Genomic DNA, 19,938 nt, shown 5'->3' with positions numbered 1-19,938 from the left:
TCATCTTTCATCCTCTTGGTCCTCACAAATCTATCCACCTCTGCCTAAACGTCATTGACAGATTATTCCAAAGACACTCAATCCACTGAGAGATTAGAAACTGTGTCCTCACCTCTGCCTTAAATGGGTGCCCCCCCCCGACTTTATTTCTGACCTGTGGCCCCCAGTTCTAGACTCTCCCACAAGAGTAGTAGACCACCCCACCATCCAGTCCCCTCATGATCTTCTGTGTTTGAATGGAGTCAACTCCCATGGGATGAGGGAACATCGTGTTTTGAACAAATGGATGGGAGGTGTTGGTTTGAGGCAAACTGAGGGATGTCCATTGAATAGGAAAGAGGGACAAGAGAATAGATAGATGGAAACATCTCTGAGCAAAGTGGGTGATGGAGGGAACCTATTAGATACAGGGAAATGGATGGAAATCACAGTCAGCTTGAGGATGTCTGGTGGGGTTTGGCGAGGCGAGCATTTCTTACCCACACAAACTGTCCATGAGAAAACAGTCGTGATCTTGACTCAGAGACAGGGAAGGAAGAGCTGAATTATTCGGAAGTCAGGACAGTACATGGCTCAGAACTGGGCTGGCAGTGTTCGGGGGGGATCTGCTGCCTTTGTCTTTCCAGGTGGGAGAGGTGAGGTCAGACGGTGAGGATAATTGAGGCTTGGTGAGTTGCTGCAATGTGCCTTGTATTGAGGCACATTGAATGACCTTGCCTGCAGTACCTTGACCAATGAATCCACGTCCCTGATCCCCCAGGTTAGCTCCTTCCACTGACACATGACCTGCCTCTTGTCAGTGCTGAACTCAATCCTCCAGTAAGTCCTCCAAACCACCATCAACACATCCAAGCAGCTCTCAGGAAAATAAAGGGCCACACGTCACTCTGCAGGGTCTTCCAACCCACTCCCAACTCCAAATGCCATCAATTCAGTCTCTCTTTTTGCAAGCGACACGTAGCCAGTTGGTGGAGAGATGTGGAAATAGAGCAAGGCAGAGGGAGGGTCAAAAGGATCCCAACCCTGACCTCTGCCTTTTGCGTGTTAATCCAATATCCCTTCCCATCACAGAGACTGGTAACTCCAAGCTATTGTCTGGTTGGTGCTGAGATGGGATTATTCCGTGTGTCTTATTTGATCTAAAGTGCTCATACATAGCTGTTTGTATGGAAGATCTGCCAGCAGTGTGGACTGGTGTTCCTCTGTTGACCTTGCTTGCTTGCTCATACTGTCAAGAGGGTGAGGCTAACGCTGAGAAAGGTTTCCATTATTTGCCTGTGAACTTAGGTAAATGCAACTGCATTTTGGTGGGGTGTTATTTTTAGCTGCAAACCTTCATGGCCCTTCTGAGTTCATGCCTAACATCATCCAAAATCACATGTAAGGGAGATGCTGAGTCAAGAAGCATCTTCCTGCATGACTGTGCTGAAGTGGCAGTGAAAACACACGCACATTGCTGCAAAACTGTCCCATCAATCAAATACTGACTGGGCAGAGAATCTCTGCACTTCCAATCTCACTGAAGTGGAGAAAATTCGGGAAAGGAAGAATGTAGATGACGGAAGGATGTTTCCTGGTGTTGCAGGGTGTCGAAGAGGAGGTGCAGCATCAGAATTAAAGGCAAGCTATTACGGAATAGGTGAGGAATAACCTGTTCACTCAGAGGCTGGGCAAGTGCTGGAAATCTTTGGCACAGACAAGCGTGGGAGCACAGTCATTGGTCAGTTCAAGGCAGGGATGGTAGGTTTCTGGTTCCATCAGGGGAATGTGGTGTCAGATGGTGATTTTGGCTGACTTCCGAAAAACTTTCTCCTCAAATACCATGTATACACATACACACGCACACACACACACGTGCACACAGATACACATGAGCAGAACAATTCCATAGCCTGTCACAAACCAGCCAGTTGGAAAATGTGCTCCACCCCACCACACAACAACAGCCCCTTGCTTCATAATGACAGCCCTCTGCACCCTTCTGAAAACTTCAGCCAGTACTTCCCCCAGGTTCAGAAAGCTCTCCTTTTCTGAAATGGATGGAGCAGGAACTGTGGCTAGACCTGACTGACTGTTCAATGGTAATTCACAAAGGCTCTGTGCAGTGTGCTGCGATTGGTGCTGAGTGGTCTGGGATGAAGGCTGGGGGAGGGGGAGGAATAATGCTTTGACTAAACCTGTCCAGTATTGCAGTCTCTTCCTGATTAGATTAGATTACTTACAGCGTGGAAACAGGCCCTTCGGCCCAACAAGTCCACACCGCCCCGCCGAAGCGCAACCCACCCATACCCCTACATCTACCCCTTACCTAACACTACGGGCAATTTAGGATGGCCAATTCACCTGACCTGCACATCTTTGGTGTGTGGGAGGAAACCGGAGCACCCGGAGGAAACCCACGCAGACACGGGGAGAATGTGCAAACTCCACACAGACAGTCACCTGAGGCGGGAATTGAACCCGGGTCTCTGGCGCTGTGCGGCAGCAGTGCTAACCACTGTGCCACCGTGCTGCCCAAAATTTGAGGAAGATCTGAAACCCATCAGACCAGTGTGGAGTTAAAAACCCTGTGGGAAGATGAACGTGTCCCTTTTAAGGGAAGCTACTGCAGCAAGTAAATATTTTGGTTTGCAGTCCATACTTTTGGAACAAACACTCAGGGTGAAAGTTTGTACAGGGCACCACAAGGCGCAATATTGCTCAGACTCTCTGTGTGAATATCTGGGTTTGGATGAGCAGAGTGTTTTGACCATGTCAATTACATCAATCAAACTTGTGTATTTGGAATGAAAATTGAGGCTGACTGTGGTGTGGCTATCCCAACCCCTGCCCCCCCCTTCTCTCTCCTCTGAAACATCCTCATTGATATAATTGGATGTTTGTTTAAGGTCAGGATTTGTTTGAATGTTTGGATGTTGTGCATTCCTCTGGATGCTCCCACATGTTTGGTGATTATCTCTTTGTTTATGGGTGTCTCTGCTGTACACAGGGTTGGAAGGTTCATCGTTTCAGATGCGAGGCCATTTCTCAATGCCATGGCCTGACCTACCGATGGGGGTTTCACACTGACACTGCTCAGAACGTGGAGACAAACCCACTCAACAATTCTCTCCTCACCGAGACTGGCAAAGGCCGGGCTACTGATTGGAACCAGATGGAGTGTGTTGACTCTGAGATCGCTGCCTGGGGGCTGTTAACCTGGTCCAGTCAGGGAGCCCTGGCTGACACAGGAGAAACAGGAGGGTCAGAGCGTCCTCAGTCCAGGAACTGACCACAGCCAGTGTACTGTGCACAGGTAGGTAAAGGGTGACTTGATGACAGGACAGCAGCCTCTGTCCACTTAGTTCAGGATGGCATTGTTGCTGGGGTTTGTTCATCTGAGATTAGCATTGGCTCAGACATTGCCCTCAGCAGGAACCGAGCCATATTTTTTAACCTTCATTCACTCCTCCACAGGGGGTAGAGACACATCAACAGTAGCCCAAGGCAATGTTCCAGAAAGAAACTTCACCACGGACTAGTCACTCCTTTCCTATTCATCAAAGTGAGAGAGGTTTCATGAGGGAGTAATGTCGAGGGTGACAGTCAGTGAATTCGTGCTCAGAGAACCAGACTCATGCTTTCAGTATTGCAGAAAGCCATTGGCCTGAAAGGGTTAACCAGGGACCGTCAGGTCTGCTTCACCCATTCTTCCTACAATGGCTATCTCTTGGAGGAACGTCCAGTCTAAGACCATTCAAGATCATCCCAATTCCGATCTCCTTCAAGCCAGCTATTTATTTATCCCAAGTGTGGATGTATTTGAGTTTGGGTCAATCATGGGTCATCCACAAAGGTGACAGAATCTGTGTCATCAATCAGCTGCATAGACGTAATCTACCCCATGATGCCTTTAGCCCAATGAACTCCATCTAACTCCCTCTTGGTAACATTCAATGTTTCAGCCTCAAACTCTTTGAGTGACAGTGAATCCCACAGACTCCCCACTCTCTGGGTGAAGACATTTCTCCACAGCTCAGTCCTACCCTGGATCCTCAGACTGTGAGCCCTGGGTCTGGACCCCCTACTCAGCAGGAACATCCATCCCATGTTTACCTTGTTACAGGACGTTAGTATTTGATCGGTTGTTGTGTATGAGACACCCCCCACACCCCCATTTCTCCTCAACACCAGTGAGTATGGTCCAAACTGATCCAGTCTCCCTTCCGGCCATCCCAGGACTCAGTCTGGTAAACCTTCACTGACATCACCATACATCCTCCCTCAGGTAAGGAGACCAAAACTGCACACAACACTCCAGCTGTGGTCTCAACCATGTCCTGTCCAATTGCAGCAAGGCTTCCATGCTCCTGTACTCGGATCCTCGCACTATGGAGGCTTTTGTCATTGCCAGCTTCACTTCAGTGTACAAGGAACGCCTGCCACGTCCCCAATCTATCATCAATCAGATCAGCATCTGCCTTCCTATTCCTACCACAACCGTGAAAAACCTCACATGTACCCACGTTGTGCTTCATCACTCACTCAGTCACACTGACTGACACTGAAATTCTCCTTCAGAATACTGAATGTACTGAACACAAAGCAAGTGGTGACAGGAGCAGTGAGACCATCACTGAAATGGGTGGTGCCTCCTACAATCAAGTCTATCATAGCATCTTCTAATTTCACTCAGCGCTCCATCATCTTGGCATGAGAGTTAATGTACTGTTTACACACTAGATCAAGGAATTAAGGAAATTATCCTTGAGGAAGGATTTCCTTGAAGTCATTCGCACTTCCTATTGTTGCTGTCCACGTCACCACTTGCCCTTATACGTGAGAATTTCAGTGTCGGCATTTTTAACTTATTCATTGCCAAGGCATTGGCATCAAATTCAGGGTCAGGCCGAGAGTCCCCTCCCAGTACAGATAGACCTGGGATTGCAGGTTCCTAGTGCCTTGAAAAGTAGATAGGTTAGTGAGGATAGATTACAGGATTTGGGAGGTCGTGTTGCATTTGTACAAGACATTAGAATATTGAACATAGAACAGTCCAGCACAGGACAGGCCCTTTGCCCCTTGATGTTGTCCTGACCTTTTATTCTCCTGTAAGATCAGACTAACCGACATACCCTCCATTTTACTCCCATCCTTGTGCTTATCCAAGAGTCCCTTAAACATCCCGAATGGATCTGACTCTATTACCATCACTGACAGTGCATTCCATGCACCCAGTGTGAAGAACTGACCTCTGACATCTCCCCGAAACCTTCCTCCAATCACCTTAACATTCTGTCCCCTCGTTCTGTCCCACTCTGGGAAACAGTCTCTGGCTACCCACTCTATCTGTGCCTCGGATCATCTTGTACACCTCTATCAAGTCACCTCTCACCCTTCTTCACTCCCATGGGAAAAGCCCTCACTCCATGAGACATTCCAGGCAGTATCCTGGTAAATCTCCTCTGCACCCTCTCTAAAGCTTCCACATCTTTCCTATAATGAGGCAACCAGAACTGAACACAATATTCCAAGTGTTGTCTAACCAGGGCTTTACAGAGCTCCAGCATAACCTCATGGTACTTAAACTCAATCCCCCTCTAATGAAAGCCAACACACCATACATCATCTTAGCAATCCCATCAACTTGGGTGGCAACTTGGAGGGATCTCTGGACGTGGATCCTAAGATCCCTCTGTTCCTCCACACTGCCAAGAATCCTGCCTTTAACCCTATATTCTGCATTCAAATTTAACCTTCCAAAATGAATCACTTTGGACTTTTCCAGGTTGAACTCCATCTGCCACTTCTCAGCTGGGCTCTGCATCCTGTCAATGTCTCGTTGCAACCTACAACAGCCTTCCACACTATCCTCAACTCTACCAACTTGCATGTCATCAACACACTTACTAACCCACCCTTCCAGTGACTCATCTATAAAAATCATAAAGAGCAGGGGTCCCAGAATCTCTCTCTCTGGAACACCACGGGTCGCCGGGCTCCAGGCTGAATCCTTTCTATCTATAATCACCTTCTGTCTTCTATGGCCCAGCCAATCCTGTATCCAGACAGCCAGGTTTCCCTGTATCCCACACCTCCTCACTTTCTATATGAGTCTACCATGGGGAATCTTATCAAACACCTTGCTAAAATCCATGTAAACCACATCCACTGCTCTACCTTCATCAATGTGTTTTGTCACATCCTCAAAGAATTCAAGAAGGTTTGTGAGGCATGACCTGCCCCTCACAAAGGCAAGCTGACTATCTCTAATCAAACTATGGTTTTCCAAGTAATCATAAATCCTGTCTCTTAGAATCCTCTTCAATAATTTACCCATCACTGATGTAAAACTGGCTGGTCTGAAATTCCCAGGATTATTCCTATTCCCTTTCTTGAACAAGGGAATAACATTTGCCACCCTCCAGTCATCTGGACAGTGAGGATGCAAACACCATCACCGAAGGTGCAGCAATCTCTTCCCTCACTTCCTGGATGTATCCCATCTGGCCCGGGAGACTTATCTATCCTCATGTTTTTCAAAATTTCCAGCACATCCTCGTCCTTAACATGAACCTGTTTGGGTATATCAGTCTGTTTCACGCTGTCCTCACAAACGTCAAGGTCCCTCTCACTGCTGAATACTGAAGCGCAGTGTTCACTCAGAACCTCCACTGCCTCCTCCAACTCCAGGGTCAAGTTCCCTCCACTACCCCTGACTGGCCCTACCCTCACTCGGGCCATCCTCTTGTTCCTCACATAAGAATGCCTTAGCATTTTCCTTAATCCTATCCTCTAAAGCTTTCTCATGCCCCCCCGTCCAGCTCTCCTAAGTCCATTCTTCAGTTCCTTCCTGGTTACCTTGTAACTCTCTAGAGCCCTGTCGGATCCTTGCCTCCTCAACCTTAAGTAAGCTTCCTTCTTTCTCTAGACTTGGTGCCCCACATCCCTTGTCATCCAAGGTTCCTTCACCCTCCCATCCCTTCCTTGCCTCAGTGGGACAAACCAATCCAGCACGATCAGCAGGTGTTTCCTAAATAACCTCCACATTTCTGTAGTGCACTTCCCTGAGAATATCGGTTCCCAATTTATGCTCCGCAGATCCTGCCCAATGGCATTGTAATTCCCCCTCTCCCGATTAAATACATTCCTATACTATCTGCTCAGATCTCTCTCCATAACCACAGTAAAGGTCACTGTCACTGAGAGGTCTGACACCTGGCATGGTTTGTTGCCAATATGGCCTCCCCTCTAGTCAGCCTATCTACATATTACATCAGGAACCCTTCCTGGACACTCATGACAAGATCTGCTCCATGGAGGAGAAAGTGAGGACTGCAGATGCTGGAGATCAGAGCTGAAAATGTGCGCTTTTCCAGCAACACAAGATCTGCTCCACCCAAACTATTTGAACTGAGGAGGTTCCAATCAATATTTGGGATGTTAAAGTCACCCAAGACAACAACCCTGTTACTTTTGCACCTTTTCAAAATCTGCCTCCCAATCTGTTGCTATTGGGGGGAATCTTTAGAAAACTCCCAATAAAGTGACTGCTCCTTTCCTGTTTCTAACTTCCACCTGTACTGACTCTGCAGACAAACCCCCCTCAATGATGTTCCTTTCTACAGCTCTGACACTATCCTTGATTAGCAATGCCACTTTCCCACCTCCTTATTCCTTTTGAAACATCCAACAATCATTCCTGTCCCTGTGATATCCCAAGTCTCCGCAATGGCCCCAACATGGTGGCTCCAAGTCACGATCCATGCTCCAAGTTTATCCCCCTTAGTCCTGATACTTCTTGTGTTAGAATAGACACACTTCAATCCATCACACTGACTGCATCTTGGTCCTATCAACTGTCCATCCTTCATCACAGACTCTCTACACACTGTACCTGCCTGTTGACCAGCTACCTTATCCTCTGATCCATAGCTCCGATTCCCATTCTCATGACAAACTAGTTTCAACTCTCCTTAAGAGCTCTAGCAAACCTCCTGTCCAGGATATTGGTGTCCCTCCAGTTCAGGTTCAATCCATCCTCCTTGTACAGGGTCCCACCCTCCCCAGAAGGTATCCCAATGATCCACACATCTGAAGCCCCCCTTCCTACACCAGCTCTGCAGCCACATGTTCAGCTGCACTCGCTCTCTGTTCCTAGCCTCACTAGCCCAAGGCACTGGTAATAATCCTGAGATTACTACTCTGCCTGTCCTGCCTTTTAGCTTCCAACCTAACTCCCTCTCTTCACTTTTCAGGTCTTCATCCCTTTCCCTAGCTATGTCATTGGTACTGATACGTACTAGGGTTTCTGGTTGTTCACCCTCCCCCTTAAGAATAGGTTTGGCCACTTTTGGAATATTGCGTGCAATTCTGGTCTCCCTCCTATCAGAAGGTGTTGTGAAACTTGAAAGGGTTCAGAAAAGATTTACAAGGATGTTGCCAGGGTTGGAGGGAGAGGCTGAATAGGCTGGGGCTGTTTTCCCTGGAGCATTGGAGGCTGAGGGGTGACCTTATAGAGGTTTATAAAATCATGAGGGGTATGGATAGGGTAAATAGACAGGGTTGCTTTCCAAAACTGCAGGGCATCAGTTTAAGGTGAGAGGGGAAAGATTTAAAAGGGACTTACAATTCACACAGAGAGTGGTGTGTGTGTGTGTGTGTGTGTGTGTGTGTGTGTGTGGAATGAGCTGCCAGAGGAAGTGGTGGAGGCTGGTACATGTAAAAGGCATCTGGATGGGTATGTGAATAGGAAGGGTTTAGAGAGATATGGGCCAAGGGCTGGCAAATGGGACGAGATGAATTGAGGTTATCTGGTCAGCATAGACGAGTTGGAGTGAAAGATCTGTTTACCTGCTGTACATCTGTACGCCTGAGGGGGCATTGCAGAGGCTGAAACTATTTGGATTCAGTTCCATCCATACGACAGGAGCCTGACCCAGAGCCTGGACCAACCACCGATCCCTGTGACTTCCTTTCCAGAGTGAGACCTAGTGTTTGAACAGGAGGTCAGCAATGAACATGGATGAGAAACTCACAGCATCCAATGGGAAGACCTGACAGGCAACGAATTGGCCGCTGCCAAAACAGGCAAATGACAGGCTGTTGTCAGTCAGTACAGCCTGTGTTTTTCTCCCAGTTTCCAACAAAACATCTCATCTGTGCCCAATGTAAAGGTCAGTCCGACCAGCACTTGTTGTCTGGATTTTAGATAGGATGCCTCAAGCACTTGGCCAGTTGGGGTCAGAGAAGAGAGAGAGGGAGAGATGGAGAGACAGAGAGAGAGAGAGAGAGAGGGGTTGCTTGTGGTCAGATGGACCAAGCTAGCTGTCAATTTGCCTGGTGTTTTCACTGGGCAGAGCTGAGAGAGTTATCACTTCAGGACCTTGATAGCGTCTGTGTGAAGAATGTCCTTGTGAGTCCTTGTGCCTGGTTTGGTGATGCTGCAGAGATGTTCCCGACGGCTCTTATCTGCTGTCTTGTCACTGTCACACTTGGCATTGTGTTGCTGACACCTGGAATGTCACGCTGACACCCTCCCACACTGGGATTGGCCAGGACAACTCTGATGGCACTGCATCGGAATTCTCCCTTGGAAACGCGTCCATCGATTTTTCCAGGAGATAGGGTGAGGGGAGGCTGTCCTGTTAGTGAGACACAGTGCAGACCTCTTCCTTATAAGACAGCAGCTGAGTGCGATGTGTTTGAGGCTCCAATATCCATTCCCCCCTCCTCACAAGCTCCAGCCTGGACACACTGTGGGTTTTGTCCATAGCCCTGCGTACAGCCTGACAAACGGCTCAAAGGCTGGACTTGCCTTGATCGTGCAGGCTGTCTCAGAGGTGCCAATGCCCTTTACAGGAGGGCCAAGTACAGGGTACCTACCATAGCCAGGGCCTCTGAACTGCATCAGTAACAGTCCCCCTGGACCCAGGACACAGAGCATATCCTGATATATTGCTGCTGAGTACCAGGCGGAGGGGGGAAGCAGTCACTATAATCCCAGAGGGCTGTTCTCTCATTTGACAGAGCGAGAAAGGGACAGGGAGAGACAATGGCAGTGCTTTAACCTCAGCCTCACCACACCTCAGTTGTTTAGTAGTAACCTGCAGCTGTGAGCCACTGCAGCCCTGTTCACTAGGAAGCGGTGTTACTTTACCAGCACCTCTCAGTACAGGAAGCAGACAAGCTTGATGCTGGGTTAGATTGGCAGCTTGAATGGGAGACTGTGAAGGGCCAGGGCACTGGAGAAGGAAGACAGGGAAAGAGTCTAACACAAGGGTTTGGGTTTGAAATCTGTGGGGATTGCTGCCCAGAGCTCAGTGTTCTCCCCCCACCCTCCTGGTAGTTGTAACATTGCTTGCGGGATACCAACCCCTGATGTGGAACTGACTGACTGGCCGCTGTCTCATTCTATTCTGATTTGCAATGGGCCTTATGTGGAAACAGCAGAATGTTCATGATCCTGTCTCCTCATTGCTGTCCAGTATTCAGGCTGATACACGCGCACACACACATTGACACAGACACACATACACGTGCACCCACATGCACACACAGACACAGACACATCCACACACAGACACTGCTGTACCCAAGTGCCTAGCCAGCCCCAGTTCACACTCTGCTTGTTTATTTTTAGCATCATAGCTCCCGCAGAGTGAGAGAAACAAGCAAAAACAGAGCCCAGCTGGCTGATAGAAAGTGCAGTATTTTTAGCAAAGAGGTTATGTTTGTGCAGGGCCTGGGGATTCTGGAGTTCAGGGAGAGATGAGACAGACATGCTGCATAGCGATGCTTAACCCTTCCACATGAATGCATGGTGGGACTCTCCAGCTGGGGTTCCAGCAAATACCTGGTGTCTCATACCCACGGCTCTTCCCTTTGGGTGGGACAGGGGGAGGCGAAGCACACCGCCCCCCCCCCCCCCCCCTCTCCACAACCCCAACCTCTTGGTTCAGTGAGACAGCAGCAAGGGTGCAAGTGGAAGCTGGAATTTCTCTAGCGCCTGGCGCTGCTAGGCCCCTATCCTTCTGCACCCCAGCCCTCAGCCACCCCCAGCACCTGAGGTTTGCAACTTTCAGAGTGCCCTTGCTGTCAGAACTGCAACAAACCAACCGGGTGACAACCTCCCAGAATACCCAGGTGCTGTCTGCAGAAAGAAATTGTGAGCTTCCAGTTACCTGTCACTTTAACGCAGCCCCACTGTGGCCCTGGTCTCAGGATTGCTGCAGTGTTCCAGCAGAGCTCAGTGCAGGCTGGAAGAACAGCACCCCATTTTCCACTTCTGCACTCAATATCGAGTTCAACAGTTTTAGGGCTTGAAGCACCTTCTCCCATGTCCTTACCCCAACCCCCACACCCCAGGCCCTGTTATCACATGGTCTGCTGTTACACACAACCCATTGGGAGTCACTAACAGTCCCCATTAGCAGCTATTCACCCTCCGAGGCTGACCGTTGACCACTCCTTTGTCTGTCCAACTGCTCTCCTCTCTCTTTGGGCTCTATCCGCACCTGTCATTTATTCCTTACCCCCCCTTCTCCCACCCCATCCTCTGCAGAAAAACCAACTCCTTCCTTGCTGCTCCCACTAGGGGGAACATGCAGTGGCCTGGTGACATTTTCGCTGGAGGCTTCATCCCGAGACCCAGATCCTGTTTGCAGACCCGGATTCCACCACAGCAGATGGAAAATAATCTGGAAATCACAGAGTCTAAAGATGATCGTGAATCCACTGGGAAAACCCATCTGGCTCAGGAATGTCCTTTCGGGAAGGAAACTGCCATCCTTAGCTGGTCTGGCCTATTTGTGACCCACAGTGATATGGCTGCTTCGGAACTGTCCCCTGGGCACTGAGGGATGGGCAATAATTACTGGGAGAAAGTGAGGACTGCAGATCAGAGTCAAGAGGGGGAGTGCAAGAAAAGCACAGCAGCTCAGGCAGCAATTTCCTGATGAAGGCCCGATGCTGGAAACGTCAATTCTCCTGCTCCTGGGATGCTGCCTGACCTGCTGTGCTTTTCCAGCACCACACACTTGACAATAATGACTGGCTTGGTCTGTGGTTGTTGTTCAGATCCAGCAGCAAGCTTTATTTGTTTCTGTTCGGTCTCTTGGCTTGATTGCAGCGCTGCCCTGGAGGTAGGGAGAGGGTAAAAAAAGGAAAATTTCCAATCTCTCCCCTTTTCCCCACTGAGGTAGAGACTCCCTGGAAATGTGTCAGTGCAGAGTATCATCGGCAGTCACATTCCGCCACCTGCTGGAAATACAGAGAATCACAGCAAACAGAAACGAGAGTCAGCCATTCAGCCCCCTTTCTGCCACTCAGACTGTGCTCATGGATGACCCTCTATCTCCATCCCATGTTCTGCTTTCTCTCCATAGCCTCTCACCCCTTCAAATCTTGAAAACATTCACCAGTCTCTTTCTTGACTGTGTTCAGTGGGCCGGCCTTGCCAGCTTCCCGTGGTGGGGAATTCCACTGCCTCACCACTCTCTGAGTGAAGAAATGTTCCCTCATCTCAGTCTGAAATGGTCTACCCCATATCCCCCTGAGGCTGTATGTCCCCTGGTTATTGACCCCCACCTACCCAGGGGAACCATCCTCCCTGCATTGAGTCTGTCCAGCCCTGTTAGAGTTGGATACATTTCAGTCAGATCCCCTTCCATCCTTCTGGACTCGCGTGAATACTGGCCCAGTCAAACCAATAAACACAGGCCCAGTCAAACCAATAAACACAGGCCCAGTCAAATAAATAAACACAGGCCCAGTCAAACCATTAAACACAGGCCCAGTCAAACCAATAAACACAGGCCCAGTCAAACCAATAAACACAGGCCCAGTCAAACCTATAAATATAGGCCCAGTCAAACCATTAATTACAAGCCCCGTCAAACCAATCTCTCCTCCTAGGACAGTCCAGCCATTCCCATAACAGGCCAATGAGCCTCCACTGAACTCTCTCAGGCAGAGATATCCTGCTTTAGGTAAGGGAGACCAAGACTGTACGTGATACTGCAGGTGTGGTCCCACCAAGGCCCTGTGTAACTGTGGGAAGACACCAGCTTCCAGGGACCACACAGTGGCTCAGCGGTTAACAGTGCTGCCTCACAGCACCAGGGACCTGGATTCAAAACTACCCTCAGGTGGCTGTGCAAACTCCACACAGACATTCTCCCTGTGTCTGTGTGGGTTTCCTCCCACAGTCCAGGCAGACTGGCCATGGGTAATGTGGGACCACAGGGTCCGGATGGGAGGCTCGGTGTGGTCTCAATGGGCTGAATGGCCTACTTCCACACTGCAGTGATATCTCTGATCCTTCCAGGACACTGGGAGCCAGTAGCCAATGAATAGCCAACACATTGACCCTGTTTGGTACCTGGTATTGGAATGCTGCAGGAGCACTGAGCTCTTGTCCTGGGATTGTCAGTCCTCTGCCTCTGTTTGATGTTGTGTGTGGGCCAAGACAGACTTGGCTAACATTGTGCTGGCAGAACCCCCTTAGTGACCTTGACACACATCATCTCCCAGCCTCCATGCTGGCCTTGCCATGGGAATGGAACGGTACAGCATCCTCCCACCCACCCACTCTCACAGGTATGGTGGGCATCATTGGCAAGGTCTGAGACCCATCTCACCCTGCCTTTGAACGGAGTGCCTTGCTGGACCATTTCACAGGGGTTGCCCTGGGTCCTGGAGTCACATGTAGACCAGAGTGTCCTTCTGTGAAGGGCAGGATAGGGTTTCCAGAACAGTCAGTAATGGTCTTGTGCTGTCCATCACTGGGACAGATTCCCACTGCCCGATTCACCAATCGGGTTAAAACAACACCAAACCCCACTCGGGGTGAGATCTGAACCCTGCATTGCCTGCAGCATCTGCCTGGGCCTCCTGATCAACACGTCAGATGGAAGGATCTCTCCAGTACGCTTCAGGGATGGCAAGATGTCAGAAAGAGAGAGAGAGAGACAGAGCAACTGAACCTGATCACCCAAAGAGTACTGGCTTCCTGCAGTTCACTGTCTGAGCTGCAGGGGGAGTTGGAAACCTTCAACTCTGATTTGGAAAGGTCACTGAATCTGCATTTTGTTGTAACCTGCAGGGTGATGGGCCGTCTGCAGGAAGGCACGATTGGTAAGGGCACCTTGGGATATCCCAAGCACGAACAAGGTAGGCTGGATCATCTCCAGTGTTTCTACTCAATGGGCCGGTCTCGTCCGACAGGATGTGGTGAATAGGAACAGGAGGGAACCAGGAGCTGATGGGGCCTGAGCTACTTGTGTTATGAATGCCACATTCCTATCCATTACCAACCCACTCCGAACCAGATACAACCATCAGTCAGCTTTAACATGAGCTCGCTCCAGGGAGACCAATTCCTAGGAACAAAACCCAACTCAATTTGAAGGCCCAAAGTTTAATGTGTGTGATGTTATGTACGGAGAGGTATTATCGCTGGAATATTAATCCAGTTAATGATGAGTCTAATGATGACCATGACTCCATTAGTGATTGCCAGAGAAAACCCCATCTGGGTCAGTTATGTCCTTCAGGGAAGGAACTGCCATCCTTAGCTGGTCTGGCCTACACGTGACTCCAGAGCCACAGCGATGGGGTTGATTCATAACTGCCCACTGGGCCATTAGGGAGGGGGAATAAAGGCTGGGCTCTCATCCTGTGAGTGAGTAAGACAGAATCCAAACACCGAGCCAAGTGGCCAGGCACCTATAAGGACTCGAGGGGGACCGGAAGCATGCAGTGACAGGAGGACAGGGAGTGGCAGGCTTGCTCCCTGATGAATTCAAGAAGAAAGCTCTGGAATGAAGATTGAACGCATTGCCACTTGTCAGGACGACCTGTTCAGGGGCACTGCTGTTCGATAAACTGCAATACCCTTTGTCTTGGAATGAACGTGGGGACAACCGTTTCTGTCCAGGCCTGCAGGACTTCACTGTGATGTGGCCATGGATTTTGTCAGGGCAGAGACTGGAACCAGCCGCACAAGGCCCTCAAATCCGTCCGGATTTTCCGCACTTCCTACCTGACCAAGGGTATCACTTTAAATGTGTACCTCACCAGCCAATGTGCTCAAGTGTCTTGGGCAGTTCTTTGTTACAGAAGTGAGAGGCCCATGGTATTCTCTCCAGATTAATACACCACCCTCTTCCCTGGCTAACATCTCTGTCTCAGGCTTGCGACTGAAGAACAGCAGCTCCTTTTCTGTTTGGGGACTCCAGAGCTTCTGGACTCAATATTGATGGCTTGAAGCACCTTCTCCCAGTCTTTAGCCCAACCCTCACACACCAAGCCCTGTTATCACACGGTCTGCTATTACACACAACCCATTGGGAGTCACTAACAGTCCCCATTAGCAGCTATTCACCCTCCGAGGCTGACCGTTGACCACTCCTTTGTCTGTCCAACTGCTCTCCTCTCTCTTTGGGCTCTATCCCCACCTGTCATTTATTCCTTACCCCCCCTTCTCCCACTCCATCTCCTGCAGAAAAACGAACATTTCCCTCATTACCATCTGAGGAAGGGTCACTGGACCCGAAATGTGAACTCTGCTTCCACGCCACGGATGCTGCCAGACCAGCTGAGCTTTACCAGCAATTTCCATTTTTGTTTCTGATTTCCGGCATCCGCAGTTGGTTTGGTTTTTGTAAATCCAGAGAGCTGGGTCACGTTCCGGGTACCATGGTTCAAATCCTGCCAGGGTGGAATGTCAGTCCCATTAAAATCTGGGATTGAGGGTTTAACGCTGGCCCTGAAACTGGTGTCAGGGGTCAAACCCATCAGGAGTGGTCTCAGAATTACATCACCACATTGTGGAAGAGATATCAAAGGCTCTATCCAGCAGGGAGGGTGACAGACAACTCACAGGATAGACAGAGAGAGAGAGAGAGAGACAGAGAGAGAGAGAGACAGAGAGAGAGAGAGACAGAGAGAGAGAGACAGAGAGAGAGAGAGAGAGAGAGAGAGAGAGAGAGAGAGAGAACCTGAACAGGGCGTCACTCTGGAACAGGGATGGGTGAAGACCAACCAGTGTTTGGATAGAGTGGCTGTTCTCACATTGAGGGGAGACCACAGCCAAATGTGTTATGATCTTCATTCGAGAATTTGGAAGATATTTCTTTGTTCAGATATTCCCTGAGCATAGGGGATAATGGTGATGATAAATACAGATGTACTGAAGATGCAGATCGATGAAACACGTAAGGATAAGTCCAAAGGTGTGCAGGGTCAGTGGATTGGCCATGCTAAATTGCACCATAGTTGCTGGAAAAGCACAGCAAGTCAGGCAGCATCCTAGGAGGAGGAGAATCGATGTTTCGGAAATATTCCCTTCATCAGGAAAGTATCCAGGGATGTGTAGGTGAGGTGGATTGACCATGCTGAATTGCACAGCGGTGCCCAGGAAGGTGCCGGGTTAGCCGTGGGAAATGCAGGGCTACGTGGAGAGGATGGGATGCTCTTCAGAGGGTCAGTGAATACTCGATGGGCCAAACGGCCACTTTTGCATGGTAGGGATTTTATGATTTGATGTAAATAGGGCCACGATCCTTCGATGAGAAAGAGGAAGTCATCTGGAGATAATCAACATTTATTTTCACAATGCTTCCTCGCTCCCTGCTTTTCTCTTCACACAGTGTAAGTCAATATTTACATAACTATGGTTCAGCCACGGTCCCTGCTACAAACAATAAGACTTAATGTGAAGTGTTTACCACACACCAGCCTTCACAATCACAGAAGCACAGCACTGGGAGGGGAAAGGGTGAGATAAAAAGCAGGAGTTCCTGGGAAATATATGCAGGACACAAAGACTGATTGTACCTTGAATAAGTCATTTGGTTTTAATCAGACAGTTTCTGTCACCTTTTCAGTCAGCTACTGTTACTGTGTATATACATTCACAGAAGCTGAGTTCCAATTAGCTAACAGCTTGACCCAGCATTAAACAGAGCAGAGGCAGCAGCAGATAGCAAAGAATCGAGGCAATGTACAGATAACACAAACTGACAGCAAATGATGAACTCCTGGTGCAGGCTGGGTCAAGCTGATGGTGATCCAGGAGTGCCCACGCTGTGGGCATTATCAGAATGACACCTATCTCAGCACCGGCAGTTCACAGCCTGCAGGAAACACAAGGTGGCAAGGTCTACAGAACAATGGAAATACAGGAATCTGGAAAGATTATTCTCTGTCCCACTGGCCAAGGGGAACATGGGATTCTGGAAAGACAACTCTCCATCCCATTGACGAATGGGAACACGGGAATCTGGAAAGACTACTCTCCATCCCATTGGCCAATAAGGCCGTGGGAGTCTGGAAAGACCACTCAGTCCCAATGGCACTTTCCACCCTGACCATTTAGGAGAAAGTGAGGACTGCAGATGCTGGAGATCAGAGCTGAAAATGTGTTGCTGGAAAAGCGCAGCAGGTCAGGCAGCATCCAAGGAGCAGGAGAATCGACATTTTGGGCATGAGCCCTTCTTCAGGAATGAGAAAAGTGTGTCCAGCAGGCTAAGATAAAAGGTAGGGAGGAGGGACTTGGGGGAGGGGCGTTGGAAATGCGATAGGTGGAAGGAGGTTAAGGTGAAGGTGATAGGCCAGAGTGGGCGTGGGGGCGGAGAGGTCAGGAAGAAGATTGCAGGTTAGGAAGGCGGTGCTGAGTTCAAGGGTTGGGACTGAGACAAGGTGGGGGGAGGGGAAATGAGGAAACTGGAGAAATCTGAGTTCATCCCTTGGAGGGTTGGAGGGTTCCTAGGCGGAAGATGAGGTGCTTTTCCTCCAGCCGTCGTGTTGCTATGGTCTGGCGATGGAGGAGTCCAAGGACCTGCATGTCCTTGGCGGAGTGGGAGGGGGAGTTGAAGTGTTGAGCCACGGGGTGGTTGGGTTGGTTGGTGCGGGTGTCCCAGAGATGTTCTCTGAAATGTTCCACAAGTAGGCGGCCTGTCTCCCCAATATAGAGGAGACCACATCGGGTGCAGCGGATGCAGTAAATGATGTGTGTGGAGGTGCAGGTGAATTTGTGGCGGATATGGAAGGATCCCTTGGGGCCTTGGAGGGAAGTAAGGGGGGAGGTGTGGGCGCAAGTTTTGCACTTCTTGCGGTTGCAGGGGAAGGTGCCGGGAGTGGAGGTTGGGTTGGTGGGGGGTGTGGACCTGACGAGGGAGTTACAGAGGGAGTGGTCTTTTCGGACCACAGATAGGGGAGGGGAGAGAAATATATCCCTGGTGGTGGGGTCTGTTTGGAGATGGTGGAAATGACGGCGGATGATACGATCGTGCCCGAACCGTCGATTCTCCTGCTCCTTGGATGCTGCCTGACCTGCTGCGCTTTTCCAGCAACACATTTTCAACCCTGACCATTCAGACAGCCAATGACAGAGATTTGGTGACCATACAACTGGAGAGTCAATGAGTCGACACACCCTGAACGAGGAATGGAACCCCCTTCACTCCTGCTGAAGACCTTACAGAGATGTCCCACAGCCCACTCCCACTGAAGTTCCAACGCAGTTTCACCCTCCCAAGTATACATTCACCAACCCAGCCCAGAGGAATATGGTTGATCAGGCCAGCACTGCACTGGATATGGACTGAGAGACACCAAACCAGAGAGAGGATTACCTACCCTGGTAAACCTGATCAAGTCCTCATCTGGACCAGGTACTGTGGTATTCTTGATCACCATGAGAGGGCTCACACACACAGTTGGCGGGGGGGGGGGGGGGGGGGGGGGGTGGAGGGAGAGAGAGAGAGGGAGACAGAGAGAGACAGAGAGAGAGAGCAGCTTTTTCTGTCCAATGAGGAACATCACTGTCACTCAGCCTGTTGGACATATCCCTCCACACACAGAGTCAGACATGTCCTCTGTAGTCAGTGCCAGCCCACTGTTGGATTCCAGCCAACCGCGTTCTCAAGGGAATGTTACTCAACATGAAGGGAGTCCTGCAGATTTCCCCTTGTCCTAGTCCGCCAGTCAGGTGAACTGTAATGAAACTTTGCTATGGGAAACGTGTGTGTGTCTGTATGTGTGTGTCTGTGTGAATGAGTCAGTTCAGCCCCATGAAAGCAGCTCCATGAAGGGTGTTGAGAGTGAGTATTAATTTCCCTTGTTTTTCTGAAAGAAGTTGGTGAGTTCTTGCTCCAGCAGCTGGTTGCGTTTCTCTGCCTCCTGCCGTGCCCTGTTGGCATTTTGTAACCGGATCTCCAAGGCTTCATACTGCTTCCCAGCCAGCTCCAGCTCTTGGTTCAGTCGCACTACCTTGGCCCAGACTTCATAATTCTCTTTCTCCAAGCTGGAAAACAACAGCAGGATTGACTGGGTCAGTGTAACACACAGCAGCAGCAGCCCTGTCGTGACAGACACAGAGAACCGGGGCTCAGATGAACCCAAAGGTCACCATGCCACAGGCAAAGGGAACACCGCCACTGGTGTAGCTGGGAGGTGAACCCACACTGTGGGTGGCTGTCACCCTGCAACACAGCCAAGGGAACCGATCCCACACAAGCAGTTGGACACGTTATTCACACTCACCAACTGCCTGGGTAGCTTCCAACTGTTTCCAGTTGCTGCTCGAAGACAGCTCAGCCTTCCAACATCAAAGGTTATGGTGCTGGGGTGCACAATGACCCCAAGTCTCTTTGTCGCTCACCCCAGCCTTCCTGTCCTGTCCCTTTCCAGCCTTGTCACCTATTCTGTTACCCCCCTTATCCCGCCTGGTCTGCAGGATATCTCCCATCTCTGGGATCTGACAGCAAGTGGCAGTGTTGAACCACATCAGCCTATTTCCCTCTCTCTCCCTCTCCCTCTGACCCCCCCAAGGGTTGCGAGGCAGTGATAGCTGTGGGTTTTATTTTGGATTGCTGGTTCTGGAGAAAGTGTTTTGGCTTTCACACTGTTGACAGTCCAGCTTGGAGGAAATGCATTGAGATAAGGACAGTCTGT

The 19,938-nt window shown here is 49.8% G+C and overlaps 1 protein-coding gene across 1 annotated transcript in view; it reads right to left on the bottom strand.

The window, feature by feature from the left end:
* Positions 1–18,754: 18,754 nt before the first annotated feature.
* Positions 18,755–19,938, bottom strand: part of LOC140459640 (rho GTPase-activating protein 25-like) — a 42,203-nt gene continuing 41,019 nt past the window's right edge. Inside the window, exon 11 of the mRNA XM_072553950.1 lies at positions 18,755–19,288. Coding sequence (XP_072410051.1) covers positions 19,093–19,288 — 196 coding nt within the window. The 3' untranslated portion in view covers positions 18,755–19,092. The remainder of the gene's footprint in view (positions 19,289–19,938) is intronic.

Source organism: Chiloscyllium punctatum, chromosome 35 (genome assembly GCF_047496795.1).
Source record: "Chiloscyllium punctatum isolate Juve2018m chromosome 35, sChiPun1.3, whole genome shotgun sequence".
NCBI classification, from domain to species: domain Eukaryota; kingdom Metazoa; phylum Chordata; class Chondrichthyes; order Orectolobiformes; family Hemiscylliidae; genus Chiloscyllium; species Chiloscyllium punctatum.
This window is presented reverse-complemented; position numbering and strand designations above follow the sequence as displayed.